At 33.5% G+C, this 19,469-nt stretch overlaps 1 protein-coding gene across 2 annotated transcripts in view; it reads left to right on the top strand.

Moving 5' to 3' along the window:
* LOC136031689 (uncharacterized) overlaps positions 1–18,371 on the top strand; it is a 45,878-nt gene extending 27,507 nt beyond the window's left edge. Inside the window, exons 8-10 of one of the 2 annotated variants that reach the window (XM_065711373.1) lie at positions 3,499–3,854; positions 10,449–10,573; positions 17,914–18,371. In XM_065711373.1, the coding sequence (XP_065567445.1) occupies positions 3,499–3,854; positions 10,449–10,573; positions 17,914–18,307 (875 nt within the window). In that variant the 3' untranslated portion in view covers positions 18,308–18,371. The remainder of the gene's footprint in view (positions 1–3,498; positions 3,855–10,448; positions 10,574–17,913) is intronic. The other variant, XM_065711380.1, reaches the window with a different exon arrangement.
* The last annotated feature ends 1,098 nt before the right edge of the window (positions 18,372–19,469 follow it).

Here is a 19,469-nt window from a genome sequence, read left to right as displayed (position 1 = left end):
AGGTATTTGGGTCATAATGTTACAAAGATTAGAAACAAGTAAATTTGTTAGAATAAAAAAAAAGAAATAATAAAAGGGTCACTAAATTGTAAAAATTAAGGAAAATGAGCGAATATACAAAATATATTATCAACTTCTGTACAAGTAATAAAACGCGAGGAACTAATGGGATCTTTGTGAGTTTTTTTTCTGTAATGTAGCGTACAAAAATTTAAAAACGTAGGAACGGTTTTCCGTTTGTATTTTATTGTTAGAGGTATACAGCAAATTTTTTTTTTGTTCCCTGAAAATTATCTGCTTGCATATGCTAGAGTGTATACGAGGCTGCAGAGCTGTCTGGAAAGCATATCAAATTATATACGTTTAAATTATTACAGTGGTGGATTCAGCGGGAGGGGTGCGGGGGGCACGCCTCCCTTGCCGTAGTGGTGGATTTGTGGTTGGGACCACTTTATCTGGTTTGGGTTAAGATGGAAGTTATTTTTTTTGTAATTGGTTGTAATAGTTAAGTTTTTAAAATCTGGGGAAGGTAAACAGGAAGGGTGTGCGAAAGCACAGGATGGTTGGCCCCCAACACCCCCCCCCATTGCACTTCCTGGCTGAAGGGCCAAGAAACGGAGATCAGCACCGCCAGTAGGGACTGTAAAGTCTAATGCCGTATCTTTTACCTTTACCTTTTTTCATTACTAAGACTGTTTCGTTTTGCAAACAAGGTTCCAGTTACTTTGTGCGGTCTCTGTTAGATTTTACTAAGGACGCACACCGCCAAAAAGTATTTAATTAAATTTGGGTTAATCAATGAAATCTGTCCGTATTACCACAAAAGCCAACTGGGAGGCAAAAATCTTTAGTTTGTAATATCAAAGAGGGGAAATTTAAAATCCTAACTTCTTTAGGCTGTCGAAATGATATTTCAGGATTGTGCTGTGACAACCGGGTTGAAAAACAGAATATTCACTTCCTTCTGCTATCATTTTTTTTTTTTTTTTTTTTTTTGTCTTGCTATGGTACTGAGATGAATAAATTGATATCATTACTTTTTTTGCTGTCTGTTTTGGTTTTCTGGGTTTGCTTTTTATTTGCAAAGCAGGGTGGTTTTTACAACATTATTGTTTTTTAGGGGATTTGTATAATTGAAATTAAACGTTTGAGAAGTGCAAAAACTATTAATCTAAGTTTTGGATTTTGGTGAGCAAGTGGTGGCCACTTTATTGCTTATTTTATCTAATTAAAGCTCTGCATTATAGGACATATCATCTCCTGTGTTGATCCTAAAACATTAAAATAAAGGTCAAATTCTTTAGAACTTTAATAAAGGTTCGTATACTTAAAACTAAGTATATGAGTCGAAATGCTCCTTCAAGGGTCGGAGTAATCAATTACAAAGAATACATTTCCGAAAAGTTGTTTATAAAAGAAGGTAAATATTTATCGGTTTTTTTATCTATCTAGTATAGATCGGTCTCTCAATTCTCTGTTTGAATCAGTGGAATGGCATTGATTTTTTTTTCAAGCATTTACTAATAAAATGTTGATAAAAAGTGGAAATTCACACAACTTGAGTTAACCTCAGAAATGGAATGCAACTACAATATTACTGTAGAATTGATCATCTTTTCAATACCAACCAGTCACAAAATATAGTTATATTTTTGTAAAGGGGTTGTATATATTTATCCATACAATTGTTTAAATTGCTATATACCTCTAAGGATTTTTATACTTGTTTTGATACATGCCATCGAATCATATTTCCGCGATTAGTTGTTTATAAGTCAACATTTTTACAGGAAAGTCCTCTCACTTAATGCTAAATCTGAGTCAAATTTCAAATTTTTATGTTTGTGCTCAAAAGTCATATCGAGGTTTAAACTTTGAAATGAATATATGAAAATCTCAAGATTAAAAAAGATTAATTAGAAATCTACCACAGCTTGAAACCCTGAGAATTCAAATCACCAATCTATTCCTATCAAATACAAAAATAACTAACACATAATTATTTGTTTTTTAAGGAGTATTTTGACTCATATACTTAGTTTGAAGCACATACCTACATGTATTTTATTAGCTTTAGTATTTTTCTGACGATTTTGATCTGTAATTGAATATTTTTGGATGAATTGATGTGGACATACTAGCAAAGAGCTCTAAACTGACAGGACTAGTCATTATAAGCGTTCACCAAAATATTAAGGTAGACATCGACCGTGTAATAAATAGATATGGCGGTAGTGGACATACAGACATAGACTTTTCTTATAAAATTGTGAATTATGTAACTTAAGCGACATATATAGAATTTTAAAAAGTGGAAACATACGCTACGTTGTTATGACAAGTAAAATTTTGATTAGTAAATTTTTGAGATTTCGTCAAAATTGACACTGATTATTAAAACACTAATATTAAAAAGAAACAGTGATTAGTTAATGCTTTATTGCCTATGCTTAAAACTCTCGTTTTAAATTTCTTCTATGCATTTCTATCTCTTCGTTCTGTTTTTCTTGTTACACCCCCAAAAAGACCAGTATTTAATGTTTAATATATTTTATGAATATACAAGTTGTATCTTTATCCTCTTATCCTACTCTTCATTACTACCATAAAGTTAAGCGACATGCTGAATGGTTTGACCTATACAAATTGTCACAAAGAGTGTATGACCTCAAAAGATGGCTCAAGACCAATCTTTTTTTGACAATAAAAAGCTTAACTCACTCGCTATAGCGGTCAGAAGTGCAAAGGCAAAAAATTATGCAGAAAATATTAAATATCATATTTTTTATAGATGTTGAACAGCTTTTTATTTTTTTTATGGTGGGGTGTTTTTATAACTTACTTTTTTTGTATCAATATTTTTGTACCATTTTAATTTCGACAGATTTATTAGAACTCTAACCCTCACTAGATTTTAGATACCTACGACACATAATTGTCAAGGTTCCCTTTGAATTTCAGCTATTTCTTTGTTCGCAAGTTTAGCGAAGTAACCTATTATGCCCCCCTCTAAAAAAATAATGGAATTGCCCCTTATTTGTTATCTATAAAGCTGTAAATTCGGTATTGATCAATGGTGCCCTTTTGTCTATTAATTCAAATACTTTCTGGTTTTATTTTTTTGCATGTCTGTTAATTAATAAATGGCATCTGCTGGAGTGTATACGAGACAATAGGGTTGTTGAAATAGCTTATGAAATTACATGTGAATAAGTTGTCTAAAAAGTTGCAGATATGGTGTCGATTTTTAGTGCTCTCTTTGGTCTTTCAAATCATATGCTTTTCGGTTTCCTTTTTTGTGTATGCCTGTCTGCAAATGACCATCATTTGTTAAAAAAACGATTCAACTAACTATTTCTAAAAATTTAAAGAGCTGTCGAAAATTTTTCTTCTTTCAAAAGCTAGCTTTTCTTGTTTTTCTTAAGAAAAAATAAATGATAAAATGCAAGAATTCTAGTGCATATGGGATCAATATTTAGTAAGTTCTTCTTTTTTTAGCCCTACCTGCGAAAAGGGAATTTACACAAATTTTGAAGAAAGAGGCGCCGAGTTTACCCTCCCCTCCAAAACAAAGGAAAGTGGAAGCTCCACCACCAAAGCCAATACTTAAAAAACACAAAGCAGTTCAGTATCTATGTCAACATTGTCCGTCCGTTTTCTTTTCGGAAGGAGACCTTAATAATCATCTAGCTTCGAGTGGTTGTTATAAAGGAGAGGAAGATGAATTTGCTGTTAAAGTTGAATGCGTTGTTTGTGGTGAAACATTCCCAGATGATAAAATTGGATTTGTGAACGCCCAACGTCATGTTACCTATATGCATCGGGGGGAGAGTTTTGGTGATGCTATCAAATTGGTAAGATTTTTCCCTTATTAATTATTAGTAGTTTGACCTTGCAGCCTGAAGTTTGATAAATAATATTGCAGCGGAATTAATTACTTGATTGTTATTCAATTGGTGAAAAAAGTTCACTTTACGTCCAGATTCAAAAAATTCTGTTTAATCTACGTTTATATTTTTAGGTAATTTCTCAGCTAGTAAGAAATTTTGATTTCAAGAAGACAGACTTGTCGATATTTTACTACTCTGCTCTACTTTCCTTTGTCCAAATCCCCAAATTCCTCTTTTCTTTTTTGTGGGATATTCTTATAGATTTTTCAGGATTTTGAACCTATTTAAGGATATTAATACAGTGGGCTTAAAATCTGCAAGCAAGTTCTTTACTATATCTTCACTGATCTTCGCAAAAATCCGCAAAAACAAAAGGACTATGATGGTTTAATGCTTCAAATGTTCCAAATGTTCAGATAATTTAAGGTAACACTGAAAAGAATTAAATTATTAGGATATAGGCATTTAGGGTAGTATAAAAGTAATAAACTGGGTAGAGCCTGTATGAATTGCTATAGTTTCACCAAAGCAGCCTAGCTTCCGTGTACCTTGTTGACAAACCAAGTTAATTGATCTTTCTTTTCTAATCCCAGACTGGCAAAAAGTCTCACTTAACTTTTCTTAGATCCCAAATTGGCACTAACAGAAAACACACTTTTTTTTTTTTACTAGGCCCACAAAATCTTAGTAGTCACAAAACCCTTTCTCAGTGAAAATAGACAAAAACTAGAATAATGAAAAATCGGACAAAATATTCATTTTTCTGACACGAATATTTTATTTTTCTTCGAAGAGCGAGCCAAAAATCCGACATAGTGGAAGCACTAAGTAAAGGGGGCTTGTTAGTTGGTTTCAAACATTGTTATATTTATGCATTTTATGCATAAAATAGATAAGTCTAGTTTAAGAGTTGTCTCTTAGAGTTCACAGACAATACAAAGTACCATGTAGGAAAATGATTCATTTGACAAATTTTTGTTCTGAATATTTGAACTCATGCCTCTGTATATTTCGGAAAGTATATTCATGATGTTTTCCTATGTATGTAAAATTCTAAGACTTGGCGCTTTACTGAAAACCCAAAACCCATAAAAAAAGCTCTCTTAGGAGCAGATTTTCCCTAACCAAGCTGCAGAAAATGGAACTGTTCGTGATGGTAGGGGTTTGAGTCCTGGTGTCGCTGGTTATTTGGTTCGGAACGGGGGAGTCAGCGATGTGACTATAAGCTCAGCCAAAGTTGACCCAGCTCTAAATAAGGGCCTGGAGAGATCTGGGGAATCTAAAAAGGAAGGTTGTGCGGAAGCACAGGATGGCTGGCCTCAAACCCTCCATCGCACTTCCTGGCTGAAGGGTCATGAGACAGATTTCATTAGCACTGCTGGTAGGGACTGTGATGTTCAGTGCCGTGTTCTTTACCTTTTTATACAATTTCAATTCTCTGATAAAACTTCAACCAAAGAACCAATCCGTATCAAGTCAGCACAGCCCACAACCCGACCTTATCAAACATACATTGTAGATTTAAACCTTATTGTAGACTATGAAATTAGTTTATTTGCAAAGCTTCAGGTTTTCTTCCTGTATCATGTATCTTTCGAATAACAAAATAATAAGTCTTTGAAAAAACGTAGATTTTGGTAAACATATTATTATCTTAAAAAAATCTCAGCTCATGATTAAGATGGATACATGGCATTTGTCTTAAGCTAAAGCTTTTTAGATAAGCTTTTATATTGTATGCAACAAAGTGCCTTTGGAAAAACAAAATTTGTGCACACAAATTTTTCGTTTTCTTAAAGGAATTAAAAAAAAAACGCAGATGTTTTAAGCTCTATCCAAAAAGCAGCACACATTTTTTTTTAATTGCTTTAAGAAAAACAAAATGTGTGCACATAATTTTTTCGTTCTCTTAAAACAATAAAAAAAACAACAGAAAAACGCAGATGTTTTAAGCTTTATCCAAAAAGCAGCACACATTTTTTTTAATTGCTTTAAGAAAAACAAAATTTGTGCCCAAAAATTTTTCGTTTTCTTAAAGCAATTAAAAAAAACGCTTTTTTAAATAAAAAAAAAAATGTGTGCTGCGAATTGGATTGAGCTTAAAAGATCTGCAAATTTTCAACTGCGAAATAGGCAATATCAGTATTTCTTAAGTTATTACCAAATGAATATGTTATTACCAAATGAATATGTAAATGAGTATGTTGCCAAGATATTTGTAAATCATGCTTGAAAAAGCAAAATAAAGGTCGTGGCAGTATATGTCTTTTTTTATTACTTTTTTTAGGGGGGAGTACCTTAAAGGGGTGTTTTTTTAATTTAATTTCAAAAACATGAAATTCAAAGTCAGAACCAAGGAAGAACTCCTTATTTCAAATAAGCAAGCACTTTTATCTTTCCCTTTTATGATAACTCAACTCCCAGCCTCTCAAAACATGAAGAAAATATTTAAAAGAAATAAAAACCTCAAAAAAATCTTGACAGGATATTCCAGACCAAATTTTTAACCTGTATTTTGGAATACTGGTAGAATGCTCCAGAATCCCTTTTTTCCAAATGGGGAGAATTTTCTAGGTGGTAATTGTCTGCGGAGATCGGGGGATTTTCCTGGGAGGGGGATTGTAAACGAGGGGAATTAGGCCGGTTCCATTCTTAGATTTGGTAGTAAATCAGCATTCTATTGGTATGTGTTTAAAGTTGGAAAAATAAAAAGATAAACAGGATCATTGCCAAATGCACAAAGATGTACCGGTAGGCATGTCAAATAACCTATTATTTTATTGTTTAATGTTGAAGTATTTAAATAATAAGCCCATGGAAATGAATAGCTTAGGTCTTTAGACATTTAATGATGCACACGTTTCATTTCAATTTCTGTTTGGTGAAAATTTCTGTAACGTTTACAAACTTGTATTCTTCCATGATTGGGGGTATTTTCGAGGGGAATTAGGCCGGTACTATGTTTAGATTCAGCTGTAAATCTGGATTGTAATAGTATGTGTTTAGAGTTGGAAAAATAAAAAGATAAGCAGGATCATTGGTAAACCTAAAAAGGTGTAAGGCAAGTCAAATAACGAAGAATACATTTTCGAAAAATTGTTTATAAAAGATGGCAAATATTTATGGGTTTATTTTTTTATGTAGGTGGTATAGATCAGTCTCTGAATTCTCAGTTTGAATCAGTGGAATAGCATCGATTTTCTTTCAAGCATTTACTTACAAAATGTTGATAAACATTTCTGTAACGTTTATCAGACTTGTATTCTTCCGTAATTGGGGTGGGGGTCTTTGGGGGGAAGTAGGCCGGTACCATGTTTGGATTCAGTAGTGACTTTTGATTTTATTGGAGTGTTTAGAGTTGGAAAAACAAAGAGATAAACAGGATCATTGGTAAATCTAAAAAGATGTACCTGTAGGCAAATCAAATAACGAAGAATACATTTTCGAAAAATGATGTACCAGTAGTCAAATAACCTATTATTTAATTTTCAATTTCTGTTCGGTAAAATTTTTTATAACGTTTATTAGACTTATATTCTTCTGTATATTCTTATATTCTATATAATTTGGGCATGTCTATCACTGCTTTTTTTTATCATACTTATACTTATCAAGGGGCTACCCACTTTCCACTACCCTGTGTGCATCTGAGAGTATCATATGTGTCGCACAGTTCCGCCATGCGTAGCATAGTCCCCGCAATACTTACCACTGTTCCATCACGCCTGGAGTATGTACACTATGCTTTGCACGCACCACCTGGTCTATTTGATTTCTGAAAGTCGGGGACCTCTTTGTACTTATTCGGCAAAACTCTTCAGATTGCTTACTTGATATCTGGTGCGTATATTAAGGCTACACCAACCAACAATTTGCATATTTTTTGAAATTTTAAGAAGGTAGCTTTTTTAAAAACGTTTAAAAAAAACTTTTTATGGGGGAAAATCTTATGATTCCAAAGATATGTGTTGTATAGTATATTAAAGATTATTCAAAAAGCCTTAATTTGATACAAGTTTCCTATCTTTGATACGAGATACAAGTTTCATATCTTAATTAGGTGCTGAGAAACTCTTTTGTAAAGATAATAAAGTTTACTAATATTTACATTTCTTTTACTACTTCATAACCCAAAAGTTATATGAGACAAAAATCTAAACCTGTCAAATAAAATAATTTCATAACCAAAAATTAGTGAATGGAATTTGTTAGCGTTCTGAGAACATGATGTAAAATTGATTTTGTATGAACTAATCGCATGGTCTGTTTTTCGTAAAGTACTAGTAAGTTGGAAAATATCAAAATTCAGTTAATCTATTATTAGTTTTTCATATATATCCTGCGAAACAATAGCTTCATCTCTGCGCTTTGCTTTCGTAAGAAAACATGGTTTTTAGAATTGACTGTTGCTCGTTTTATTTTTCAAAATATAGACAACAAATCTTACAGAACGATCTTTCTTTTACTAAGGCGACGTTAAAGAAGTCAGCAGGATTTTTTTGTAGGGACAGGACATTAAATATGGGCAAAACTTCTTACAACATGTCCCCTAAATTTTCGCACAAGATATTTATAACTTCGTCACGTAAATAAAACGTCTCACGAGTATTATGCTATCTATATCTTTGAGAGTTTGCACATCAAAAATTTGATTACTTTCATGAAAATGAAAAAAAAAAAAAATACTATAGCATCCTAGTTCTGCTTCCCAACCCTTTCACTTCCAAAATGTATCAAAAAGTGCCGTAAATTTTGGGTTGGAATTATTAAGACGAACTTATAAGAGACAGCACCTTTTAATCAAGCCATTAAGCGCTTATCTGCGATATTGTTTTCGTCTGCTAGCCTTAACAAAAAAAATATACCTAACTAAGTATGCAATGCTAGAAATACATGCATATTGTGTTTTACTTATAGTTCATTACCATGAACTGATTGATACTTCATCCAGATCCAACAAAAACTCCTGTCTACACATTTATCGCAAATTTATGATAACAAGCCACAGCAAGAAAATAACTTTAATTTTATCTTTTTTCAACAGGGGAGGGAGGCTCAAACCACAAAATACCACTTTGTGAAACGATCTTTTTCGGTATTTAAAAAGGTCATCATCTGCTGATGATTCTTCAGCAGCCATGGTAATCACTGCAGCAATCATGTCATTATCCGCTGACAACCTATGCATAGACATGGAAGTGGTAAAGTATGCAGATCATAATTTAAACTTGGTCCACCTTTTATGGAACTGCTTTACAAGATGAGGGTTTCAAAATATTCTATTGAGGGGTTTAGACCATGGTACTATCTTAGAATGGGCGTTTCTTGGTATTTAACCCTCTTAGGGTAAAATTGATATTTTATCGGACGAAATTTTAGAAAATACCGATTATATGGCACGATTTTTTTTTAAAGTTTAAAAAGGCACTAGATTTTGTGATCTCCTTTCGAGCGAGCCCTCTTACAACATTCTACAGCTACTGCTTTGGCACAATCACCACTGGGAAAAGAAAAGAAAAGGAGATACATCAGTGGCACTTATGCTGGGTTTTGAGTTCTTATACAACTTAATCTTTGCGTCTTGTAGCGATTTTACTCTGACCATGGCGATTTCAATGTTAAGATTATTGTTTCTATCCGACACCATTTTCAAAGGGTTTTGAGGTCTTTTTGAAATTCCAATAATTCTTTTTTCGCAATAAATTATCAGTATTAAGTTTAACCGGAATAATAGTCACAATTCTTGAAGCTGATTGAAATGACATTTGTATTTCTCACCAGACAAGTTTTTTTCAAATCGTACTTTGAACCTGTCAGTTACTATGTGCCGTCGTCTGCCTTTTCATTGGTTGCAGTCATGACCCGCCAAGCTAATGTGTTTTATTTCGAAAATCAATACAATTTCTCCACTTCTAAGCTCTGCTGCAGGGAGTGTACCTTCCCTATTTGGGTATAAAGGAATATTCAACTTTTTCAAGATCTGTTTGTATTAACGATTGATTGTGTATTTAGGACATCTTTTCTTCCTTTTGCCGATTGGTTGACTTGCAAGTACTCTACTCGTAGCGAGTTCTAGTGTTTTGAGACCTGATCCTTCTTTCTTCTGTGTTTCAATTCATCTTTTTTTATGGAAAATTGGAGCATATTCTCTACATTCTAATATTTAATTTTAACGTACAGATGCTACATGTAAAGTTGTTTTATAGGTTTTTTGAATCAAGCTTGATTTGTTTTTCATCCACTTTTTTTTATAGTCAAAGTCCACCCTGTTGTTTTTTTTTTTTTTTTTTTTTTTTTTTTTTTTTTTTTTTTTTTTTTTTTTTTTTTTTTTTTTGTCAGAATTCTCTGGTCGTTTTTTTTTCATTGTCACAAAAATCAATGGAGGTTAGTTTTTGAAATTAAGTATGAAATACATGTCCTACCGTAGAGTATTTTTGGATTTTTTCACCATTAAATGTACGAATATCTAAAATGATGTTTTTATTTGTTAATTTTTTTTGTTAAAGATTTGTATTTGGGATACGCTCGTTAGTCGATCTGCTTCATTTCCTCTTTTAGATTCAAAGCTCCAGCTTGTGTGACATGTGTGGCGAGCTGCTGTATTCTGATCGTGATTACTGGAGTCATCGAAAATTACATTATGATATGAACAAACGGGATCCAACTACTCATTCATTAAAATCGTAAGATACACTTTCGTTTTCTAATCCTTGTGATGACGGACTGTTAGTAAGAAGCAACATTAAATTGTAACACGAACAGAAATTATACTGTATATCAGATATCAGCGCTCAATGTATAGCCTTTTCTCCTATTTCTTTGAAAACGACTGTTCAAACATGAAAATCGTTGAATCGGAATGTGAAATATTTGTAAACTTCTGTAAAATTATAATGTAAAGAGTTGGGGGCTGATGATGGGGTAACCCGCCTGATATACAGAATAAGTTTATTTGCTTTAATTCTTAATGTCTCTCTTTGATTCCATTTAAGAAAGCTTGTTATTTTTTTAACTAAGCTCTATTAGAGGCAGTTTTTTTTCCATTTTCGCAGCGCAAGTGAGTAAAACTAAGTTAATTTTATTGCAATGATATGTGTTGTATTTTTTAATTTTGTGTATTATATTTGCATGTATTTGTGTATTACATTTATGCATTACATTTAATATATTACAATGTATTTACATGTTTATCTTATATTCACATTTATTATTTTGTATGTTTAATTTTATATATTATCTATAATGGATGTTGTATTAAATGTCATTAAATATTCACTAACTCTGATTGAGTTATTACTCAGATACAGACTGAGTAATTTATGCTTATTGAGTTTTAACCTTACTCTTTAGTTATAAGAAAAGGAAAAAACTGTTCACTAGACATTTTCCGTACTCATGATTTTGAATATTTTTTTATTAATTTGTTTTTCTAATTTCTCTTGTTTCTCATTGAGCAGTTCAACTGTTCTTAGCCAATTTGGTTCCATGCGTGCGAAAATTATGTCTGATATAGAATATTAATCAAAGCAGCTTGGTGCGGAAAAAGATTTAGGGATTCATTCTTCTTGAGTTTAAACTGCACTCTTTAACGAAAAAAAAAATCGTTTATAAGTCAAATTGAGTATAGGTTACATTATTTCTAACGAATTTCATTCATACATAATAGGGAGCTCTGGGCTGTGGTACCCTCCCCCCTCCTCTCTAGTATTAGTCAATGCCTGGCGTTTATGATATTATTAATTCTACTTTTTATGTTTATGTCGTTGTAGTATTATATAATATAATTTTTATTTTTGAAAGAGAGAAAGAAAAATAACCCCGAAAGACTAAAAATGCATGACAATTGAAATTGATTTTTGAAAGCTCAAATTAGCTTTGTTAAATTCCCAAAATCGTTTTCACACTCCAAATAAACTTAAGCACAAGTAACTAGATAAATTCCTAGCATGCGTACTCATGCATGTACTCTATATTTGCTTAGCTTTCTTTAACTTTAACGGTGCTTCAAAGTGTACTGTATGCTACCCTCTTTTAGAAGCTTCAGAAAAAAACGTCGTATGTAGCACTAATCCCTTAAATGTATTTGTCTGGTATACCTTCGAAGGATAGGACCTTCGCTAAAGCTCTTCTATTAGATGAGTAAAAAGCTTGCTCATAATCTATAAAACTGAGGAATATAGGGGTATGCTGATTCTGGCAGTTCTCAATTATTTACTTAGGAGCGAATTTGGTTGACGCGATCCTCTCCCTCAAAACAACACTGTTTTTCTCTTAAAACATTATCTATAACATTTTTAAGTATAAAAAGTATCATACTAAGTAACTCCCTACTGAAACCAAGCTAATCACTTCATAACTACAAAACTCACTAGTCTCAGCTTTATTACAAAGGCGTTAGATAGTTCTTCTTTTATCAAAATCACAATTATATAATCTTCAGTGATACATCTCGAACTTATCTACCACCATATTTGAAAAGACTTGTTTACCACACTGTCAGCTCTTTGGGCCTTCTTATTATTTTTTTTAATCCTTCAGCACTCTCTCAAACTCTTCTTGGCAAAATTTATCTTCTTTTACTTCTAAATTGTCAAAAACTTCTTAAATTTTTTTTCCTGTGTCATTTCTTGTTTCTTTATTACGATTTAAAACGTTCTCAGAATTTACTTCCCATCCCTCATTAACTCCGATTGAGAACCGGTTTCTTTCTTTAAGTAGGACAAGTCCAGATTGAATATTCCCTCTCAGTTTTTTAGCATGTCAATATAATATTCTATTATTATGTCGTCTGGCTGTATCTTTAAGATCTTCAGTAATTTTATCCATGACCTGCACTTCACACCTCCTTAATTTACATTCCATATTTACCTTGCATTCCTCCTATGCTCATGTGATCTATCCATTGAATATACTTCTTGTTCTCATATGCTCAAACATTTAGTATACTTCGTTTACAAACCTCTCCTTTTTTCTTTTTTTTTTTTTGCCAAGCATAAAGAACTTTCACTAATATTCCTATCTGCATTACTAATTTTACTCTTTAAGAAACTACTTACTACTTCGCAAGATGTTTTCCTAAAGCTATTCTATCCTGCTTCAACACTGTCAAATTTTAAACTCTCCTGCAGTCTATCTTATCATGGAGTCTGCCAACGTCATAACTTCACGGAAAGTTTGTTAGTTTTACCTAAATTTCAGCTTTAGATTAACTTTTGACACTACTCGGTGGTGATTTTTACTTTTAACATCAGTAACAGTTAAAACTGTATCGGTCGATAAACGTCGCTATTTTCCTTTGTTACACCAAATTCACCTATCCTAGAATACCATCTGTCCCTCTTCATACCAAACTGAGTGTTAAAGCCCCTGATAAAAATATGACATTTCTACCTGCGATCCTGTCTATTTGCTCCTGCAACTGTAAGTAATTTTCATTTGAGTCACTATCCTCTCTGCAGTTGGTTCTACAGGGGCATATACTACTATGACTGATACCATGCACTTTTTAATCGTAAAAAGAGCAACTCAAATTATAATATTAATATTGTCCTGGCCCAAGCAAGACCTAGTAGCTTCCTCATTCATCATGAAACCTACTCCCTGTCCATATACCCCATTCTTCTTGTCTAAGTAAATAAATTCTATTTAACCTACTTTCATATTTGCTACCCCTGGAAGATTAGTTCTAAGGCAATCACCTACGGTCATTCATTATCTCGGAACCAGAAATGCATGGAGTAGATTTGTAAAACCATCCAAGATCGAAAAAAATTCACTGCCAGTGTTGAAATACACAACATGAATGCTACTTGTTTCGAACTAACTCTGATTGTCCAGCCCCTTAAATCATAAAGAAAATAAGTTACTGTTTTAGTAGCAATTTGAGATATTCATGAATAAACAGTTTTAATTATCTTTCTGTTCAGGCAGGATTTCTACGTAGTCTTTTTTTTACTGTCACTGCTTTTTCTTCCATGGTTGTTTGTGTTGTGTGGACAACTTGCGAAAAAGATTTTCCAGTAATCAGATACCTAAAATCTAGTTATCAGACTCTTTTGTTGCGGCAACTAAATTGCTATAGCGAGCAAATATATTACCCATGTAAATGTATCTGTGAACATGTTTGAATTCAGGCTAACATTGTTGACATGGCATCGTTTTATCTCTCTCTACTTCAAATTAAGCTACCTTATTTTTAAGTATATTTGTTTTTAGTCTTCATTTGCTCCAGAAACTTGGGTTGTAAGCCGGCCTGATTCAAAAGTGATAAAATGTTTACCTAGAGAATAGTTAAAAGTGGAATAATGCGTTCTGACTACCAAAGGAATGTCTCTGCGTGCCAACAGTTGTGTATGATTATATTAACTAAAGCTATTTATTGTCTTGTCTTACAGCTGGAAGATGTATATGAAAGCAATTGATAACTTATAAGAAAGGGAGAGAGGAGGAATAATTTATCAAACAGTTCGTGGTAACGAACTGTGTAGTAAGGAGCGATCCGGCTCAATAATAACCAAAACTCTAAAAAATTGAATGTTGATATCAATAGCTACATCAAAAGAATCGCATTTTAATGCTGATTTTAAATATATAAGTTTCATCAAGTTTAGTCTTACCCATCAAAAGTTACGAGCCTGAGAAAATTTGCCTTATTTAGGACAATAGGGGAAAACACCCCCTAAAAGTCGTAGGATCTTAACGAAAATGACACCATCAGATTCAGCGTATCAGAGAACCCTACTGTAGAAGTTTCAAGCTCCTATCTACAAAAATGTGGAATTTTGTATTTTTTGCCAGAAGACAAATCACGGGTGCGTGTTTATTTTTTTTTTTTTTTTTTTTTTTTTTTTTCTCCAGGGGTCATCGTATCGACCAGGTGGTCCTAGAATGTCGCTAGATGGCTCATTCTAACGGAAATGAAAAGTTCTAGTGCCCTTTTTAAGTGACCAAAAAATTGGAGGGCATCTAGGCCCCCTCCCACGCTCATTTTTTTTGCCAAAGTCAACGGATCAAAATTTTGAGATAACCATTTTTTTCAGCATAGTCGAAAAACATAATAACTATGTCTTTGGGGATGACTTACTCCCCCACAGTCCCTGGGGGAGGGGCTGCAAATTACAAACTTCGACCAGTGTTTACATATAATAATGGTTATTGGGAAGTGTACAGACGTTTTCAGGGGGATTTTTTTGGTTTTGGGGGTAGGGTTGAGGGGAGGGGGCTATGTGGGAGGATCTTTCCTTGGAGAAATATGTCATGGGGGAAGAAGAATTCAATGAAAAGGGCGCAGGACGAATCTGGTCACGTTAGAAAAAAACGTCAAATTCAGAGCTTAACATACAATGCTGGTTGTTCGGAGCCTCTCTATTATGGAGTATAATTTGAAAATAAAACAACTATACGAGCGATAAAACATATATACCACAACCATAACTCAACTAACGAAAGAACTGCTAAGAGATAACACAAGTATAAAGCGAAAACAGGTGAAAACTAACGGGAAAATAAACGAACTAAGAGGTGGAAGGGGCCCAGAGAAAAAATATAATCCTTTTCCAATTTTGAGCCTAACTTCCACAAAGGAGTAATAATGTCAGAAGCCCCGAAATACCGAATTATTTTCTTTCAAACAGTTCGTGGTAACGAACTGTAGTAAGGAGCGACCCGGCTCAATAGTAACCAAAACTCTAAAAAACGGAATTTTGATACCAATAGTTACATCAAAAGAATTGCCTTTTAATGCTGATTTTAAATATATGTTTCATCAAGTTTAGTCTTACCCATCAAAAGTTACGAGCCTGAGAAAATCTGCCCTATTTTAGAAAACAGGGTGAAACACCCCTTAAAAGTCATAGAATCTTAATGAAAATCACACCATCAGATTCAGCGTATCAGAAAACCTTACTGTACAAGTTCCAAGATCCTATCTACAAAAATGGGGAATTTTGTTTTTTTTTTGCCAGAAGACAAATCACGGATGCGTGTTTATTTGTTTGTTTTTTTTTCTTTTTCCCAGGGGTGATCGTATCGACCCAGTGGTCCTAGAATTTTGCGAGAGGGCTTATTCGAACGGAAATGAAAAGTTCTAGTGCCCTATTTAAGTGACCGAAAAAATCCGAGGGCACCTAAGCCCCCTCCCACACTCATTTCTTCCCAAAGTAGTCGGATCAAAATTCTGAGATAGCCATTTTATTCAACATAGTTGAAAAACCTTATAACTATGTCTTTGGGGGCGACTTACTCCCCCAGAGTCCCCGTGGGAGGGGCTGCAAGTTGCAAATTTTGACCAGTGTTTGCATATATTAATGGTTATTGGGAAATGTAGAGACGTTTTCAGGGGAATTTTTTGGTGGGGAGGGGGGGGGGGGGTTGAGAAGAGGGGGCTATGTGGGAGAAATTTTCCATGGAGGAATTTGTCATGGGGGAAGAAGATTTCCATAAAGGGGGCGGAGTATTTTCTAGCATTATTTAAAAAACCAATGAGAAAATAAACATGAAAAAGTTTTTTTTCAACTGGAAGTATGGAGCAGCATTAAAACTTAAAACAAACAGAAAATATTACGCATATAAGGGGTTCACCTCCTCCTAATACCTCACTCTTTACGCTAAAGGATTTTTAGTAATTTCAACTATTTATTCGACGGCCTTTGTGATTCAGGGGACAAAATTTAAGCTTTAATGCAAAGAGTTATTGACGAGGTATTGACGAGTGGGCGAAACTTCTCATATACGTAATAACAACATACGAGCATAGAAGTTTGTTATATAAGCTAATTCGTAAGTTACGTATATCTTTTACTAATGAAAACTTTAGTAAAAACTAAAAGTTCTAGTTGCCTTTTTAAGTACCCAAAAAATTGGAGAGCAACTGGGCCTCCTTCCCCTCCTTTTTTTGTAAAATGATTCGATCAAAGCTATGGGAAAGCCATTTAGCCAAATAAATAAATATGCAAATTTCGCTTTAATTATTCATCTGCGGAGAGCCAAAATCAAAACATGGATTAACTAAAAAACGTTCAGAAATTAAATAAAAAAACACGTTTTTTTAACTGAAAGTAAGGAGCGACATTAAAACTTAAAAAGAACAGAAATTACCCCGTATATGAAATGGGCTGCTCCTTCTTCAACGCCCTGCTCTTTACGCTAAAGTTTTTACTGTTTTAAAAAGTAGAGTTGAGAGACAGAGTCAAACTTTAGTGCAAAGAGCAAGGCGTTGAAGAAGGAGCAGCCCATTTCATATACGGGGTAATTTCTGTTCTTTTTAAGTTTTAGTGTCGCTCCTTACTTTCAGTTAAAAAAACTTGTTTTTTTATTTAATTGCTTGAAGGAGAGCTCTTGTTCATGTTGTATGGAACAGCCAGATGAGAGATACTGGCGGTCTTCTAGAACTTCGTTACAATTTCTTTTTTTGTAATTTAATTTTGTTTTTCTCATTTATTTTCTTGTGGAGTCCCTGCTACCTTTCTCAGGACCCATGACTAAGGTTTCAAGTGGTAAATGTACTAATTGTTACAATTAATTGGATGTTGGCCTGTTGTCAGGTTAGTCTGTTGAACTAAGTTTTGGAAAGAAAATGGGAAGAAAAACAGAAAAGAAAGGAAAAAGAAGTGATTGTACTTTTTGTAGAGTACAGTGAAGAGAAATGTGCGTTGCAAACCGTCGCTATTTTCGATGTCTCTTTATTGAATTTTCTTTGTCTTTTCATGTCTGGTACTTTTTTCCTAGGAAATACATGTTTATAGCTTTGTTTGGTACAAACATAAATTTTATAGTCACAGTAATGATCAGAACTAGGTATGCCTGGTCATCGTTTGCCCTGCTATTGGCTCAGCCCCTCAGTCTTACTCGGGTGTGCTGGGCTATTTTGTTTTACTCGGCTGTGCTGGGCTATTTTGTCCGAACATGAAAGCACATTCTATTCTCAAAATTTTAATTGTAAATCCATATTTTTCGACTTGAAAGTCTTTTGACCACTGATGTGCCACTGTATTAGTGTTTGTTGTAGCCTAAATAATTTCCTTAGCTTCTTTGGTTTCAGATCTTATTTTGAAGATAGACACAAAGCACTACCTGATCGGAATCCACTAGCTATCAATAAAACTAAAAAGACAGAGAAGGGCTCTTTGATATCATGTGATCAATGTGGTGAGAACTTTGTAGCAGAAATAACCTATAAAGACCATCTGAAACTTCACCTGAAACATTCGTGCAAACATTGTGAAGCATTGTTTGCATCTGAGTTTAGTGCAAAAGAGCATGTGTTGACAGGCAAGTGTAGGGCGTTAAACGCTACTCTGGGACTTTTTGACAAAAAGAAACGAGTTAGGAAATCATCCTCAGAGAGTGATGACGGTACTCTGGAAGATGCTGACAGTGAAGCTGATATTTCGGATGAGGAGTTTGTGCATTTTTGCTAGATCTTATTATTTTTTGCTTAATTGAGTTGAAAAAAATATATTAATAAAAGTTTTTTTTAATGAACCATTATTTAATTAAATTAAGTCAGCTTTCGTCTCTACTTGTGCTCTCTTTTCATTCCCAGTTGTCTGTTTTATTGTACAGCAATACGCGATGTATTTGAAACAGTTTTTTTTGTGTTGGCTGATTAATTTTAGCTATGCAGTCTAGTAAATTTATCCAAACTAAATTTATTCATTACTTTAAAATGAAAAACGGCCTCCCTTCGGTTAGTTCAACATCCTCTTTCTTTCAGTGATCCGAATATTTTTATTTGTATACTTAAGGTCTTTTTCTTTTTAATACTGTACTGAATTCAACATCATTATTAATTATGTATCATCCTTTATTAATAAAACGTAGAAAGTTAAAAAATAAATTGGAATGATCTTAACGAAAAAAAGGGTTATATATTAATATTTCCTATGTGTCTGCAAGTTTAAGTTAATTTCTCAAACCAATCTGTGATTTATTAAGACGGGAATATATATTAGAACCTCTCTCTCCTCAATAGTATATATATATATATAAATTGCACTTTTTAGATTTATTGTCATAAAAAATAATGATATTTTTTAAGAAAAATTCGTAATTTTTAAAGTGAAAATTCTGAAAAAAAAGTTGAAACTAAATTTCCTCCTACACTTGTAAATCGGAACGAGAAGACGGGACACCATAGGAAAAAAATTAAGCTTAAAATGGAACACAATTTATTCTTCGTAATAAGCAGTTAGGCTTGTAAGGCTAAGAAGAACCAACAAATTGTCTTTAAGTAAAAGAATGCTAAGGTTGATGTTTCCTTGCCTCTCTGCCAGCTTTTCGTCATATCATGGTTTCAGCTACAGCTGCATCCAATACCGTATCCAGGGGGTACCGGGTTTGAACCCCCTCCCTTGAATTTTTGTTTTGATGTTTTGATTTTCCTTGTTGCTCAAGCCAGGGAACTGTAAGTTTCCTGAGCAAAGTTTTTAGTAGTAGTGATTCCAATGATGCACCTTTTGTTTCGATCCGACGCCATTTTTAAGGGGTTTTGGGATATTCGAAATTCCCTTAAGTCTTTTTTCAAGATAGAATTTTACTGTTAAGATTAATTTAGATAATAGTTACCATTCCTGAATCAGC

The sequence above is a fragment of the Artemia franciscana genome, chromosome 1 (assembly GCF_032884065.1).
Source record: "Artemia franciscana chromosome 1, ASM3288406v1, whole genome shotgun sequence".
Lineage (NCBI taxonomy): Eukaryota > Metazoa > Arthropoda > Branchiopoda > Anostraca > Artemiidae > Artemia > Artemia franciscana.
The sequence above is the reverse complement of the archived record's forward strand: the minus strand, read 5'-3'. Positions and strand labels throughout refer to the sequence as shown.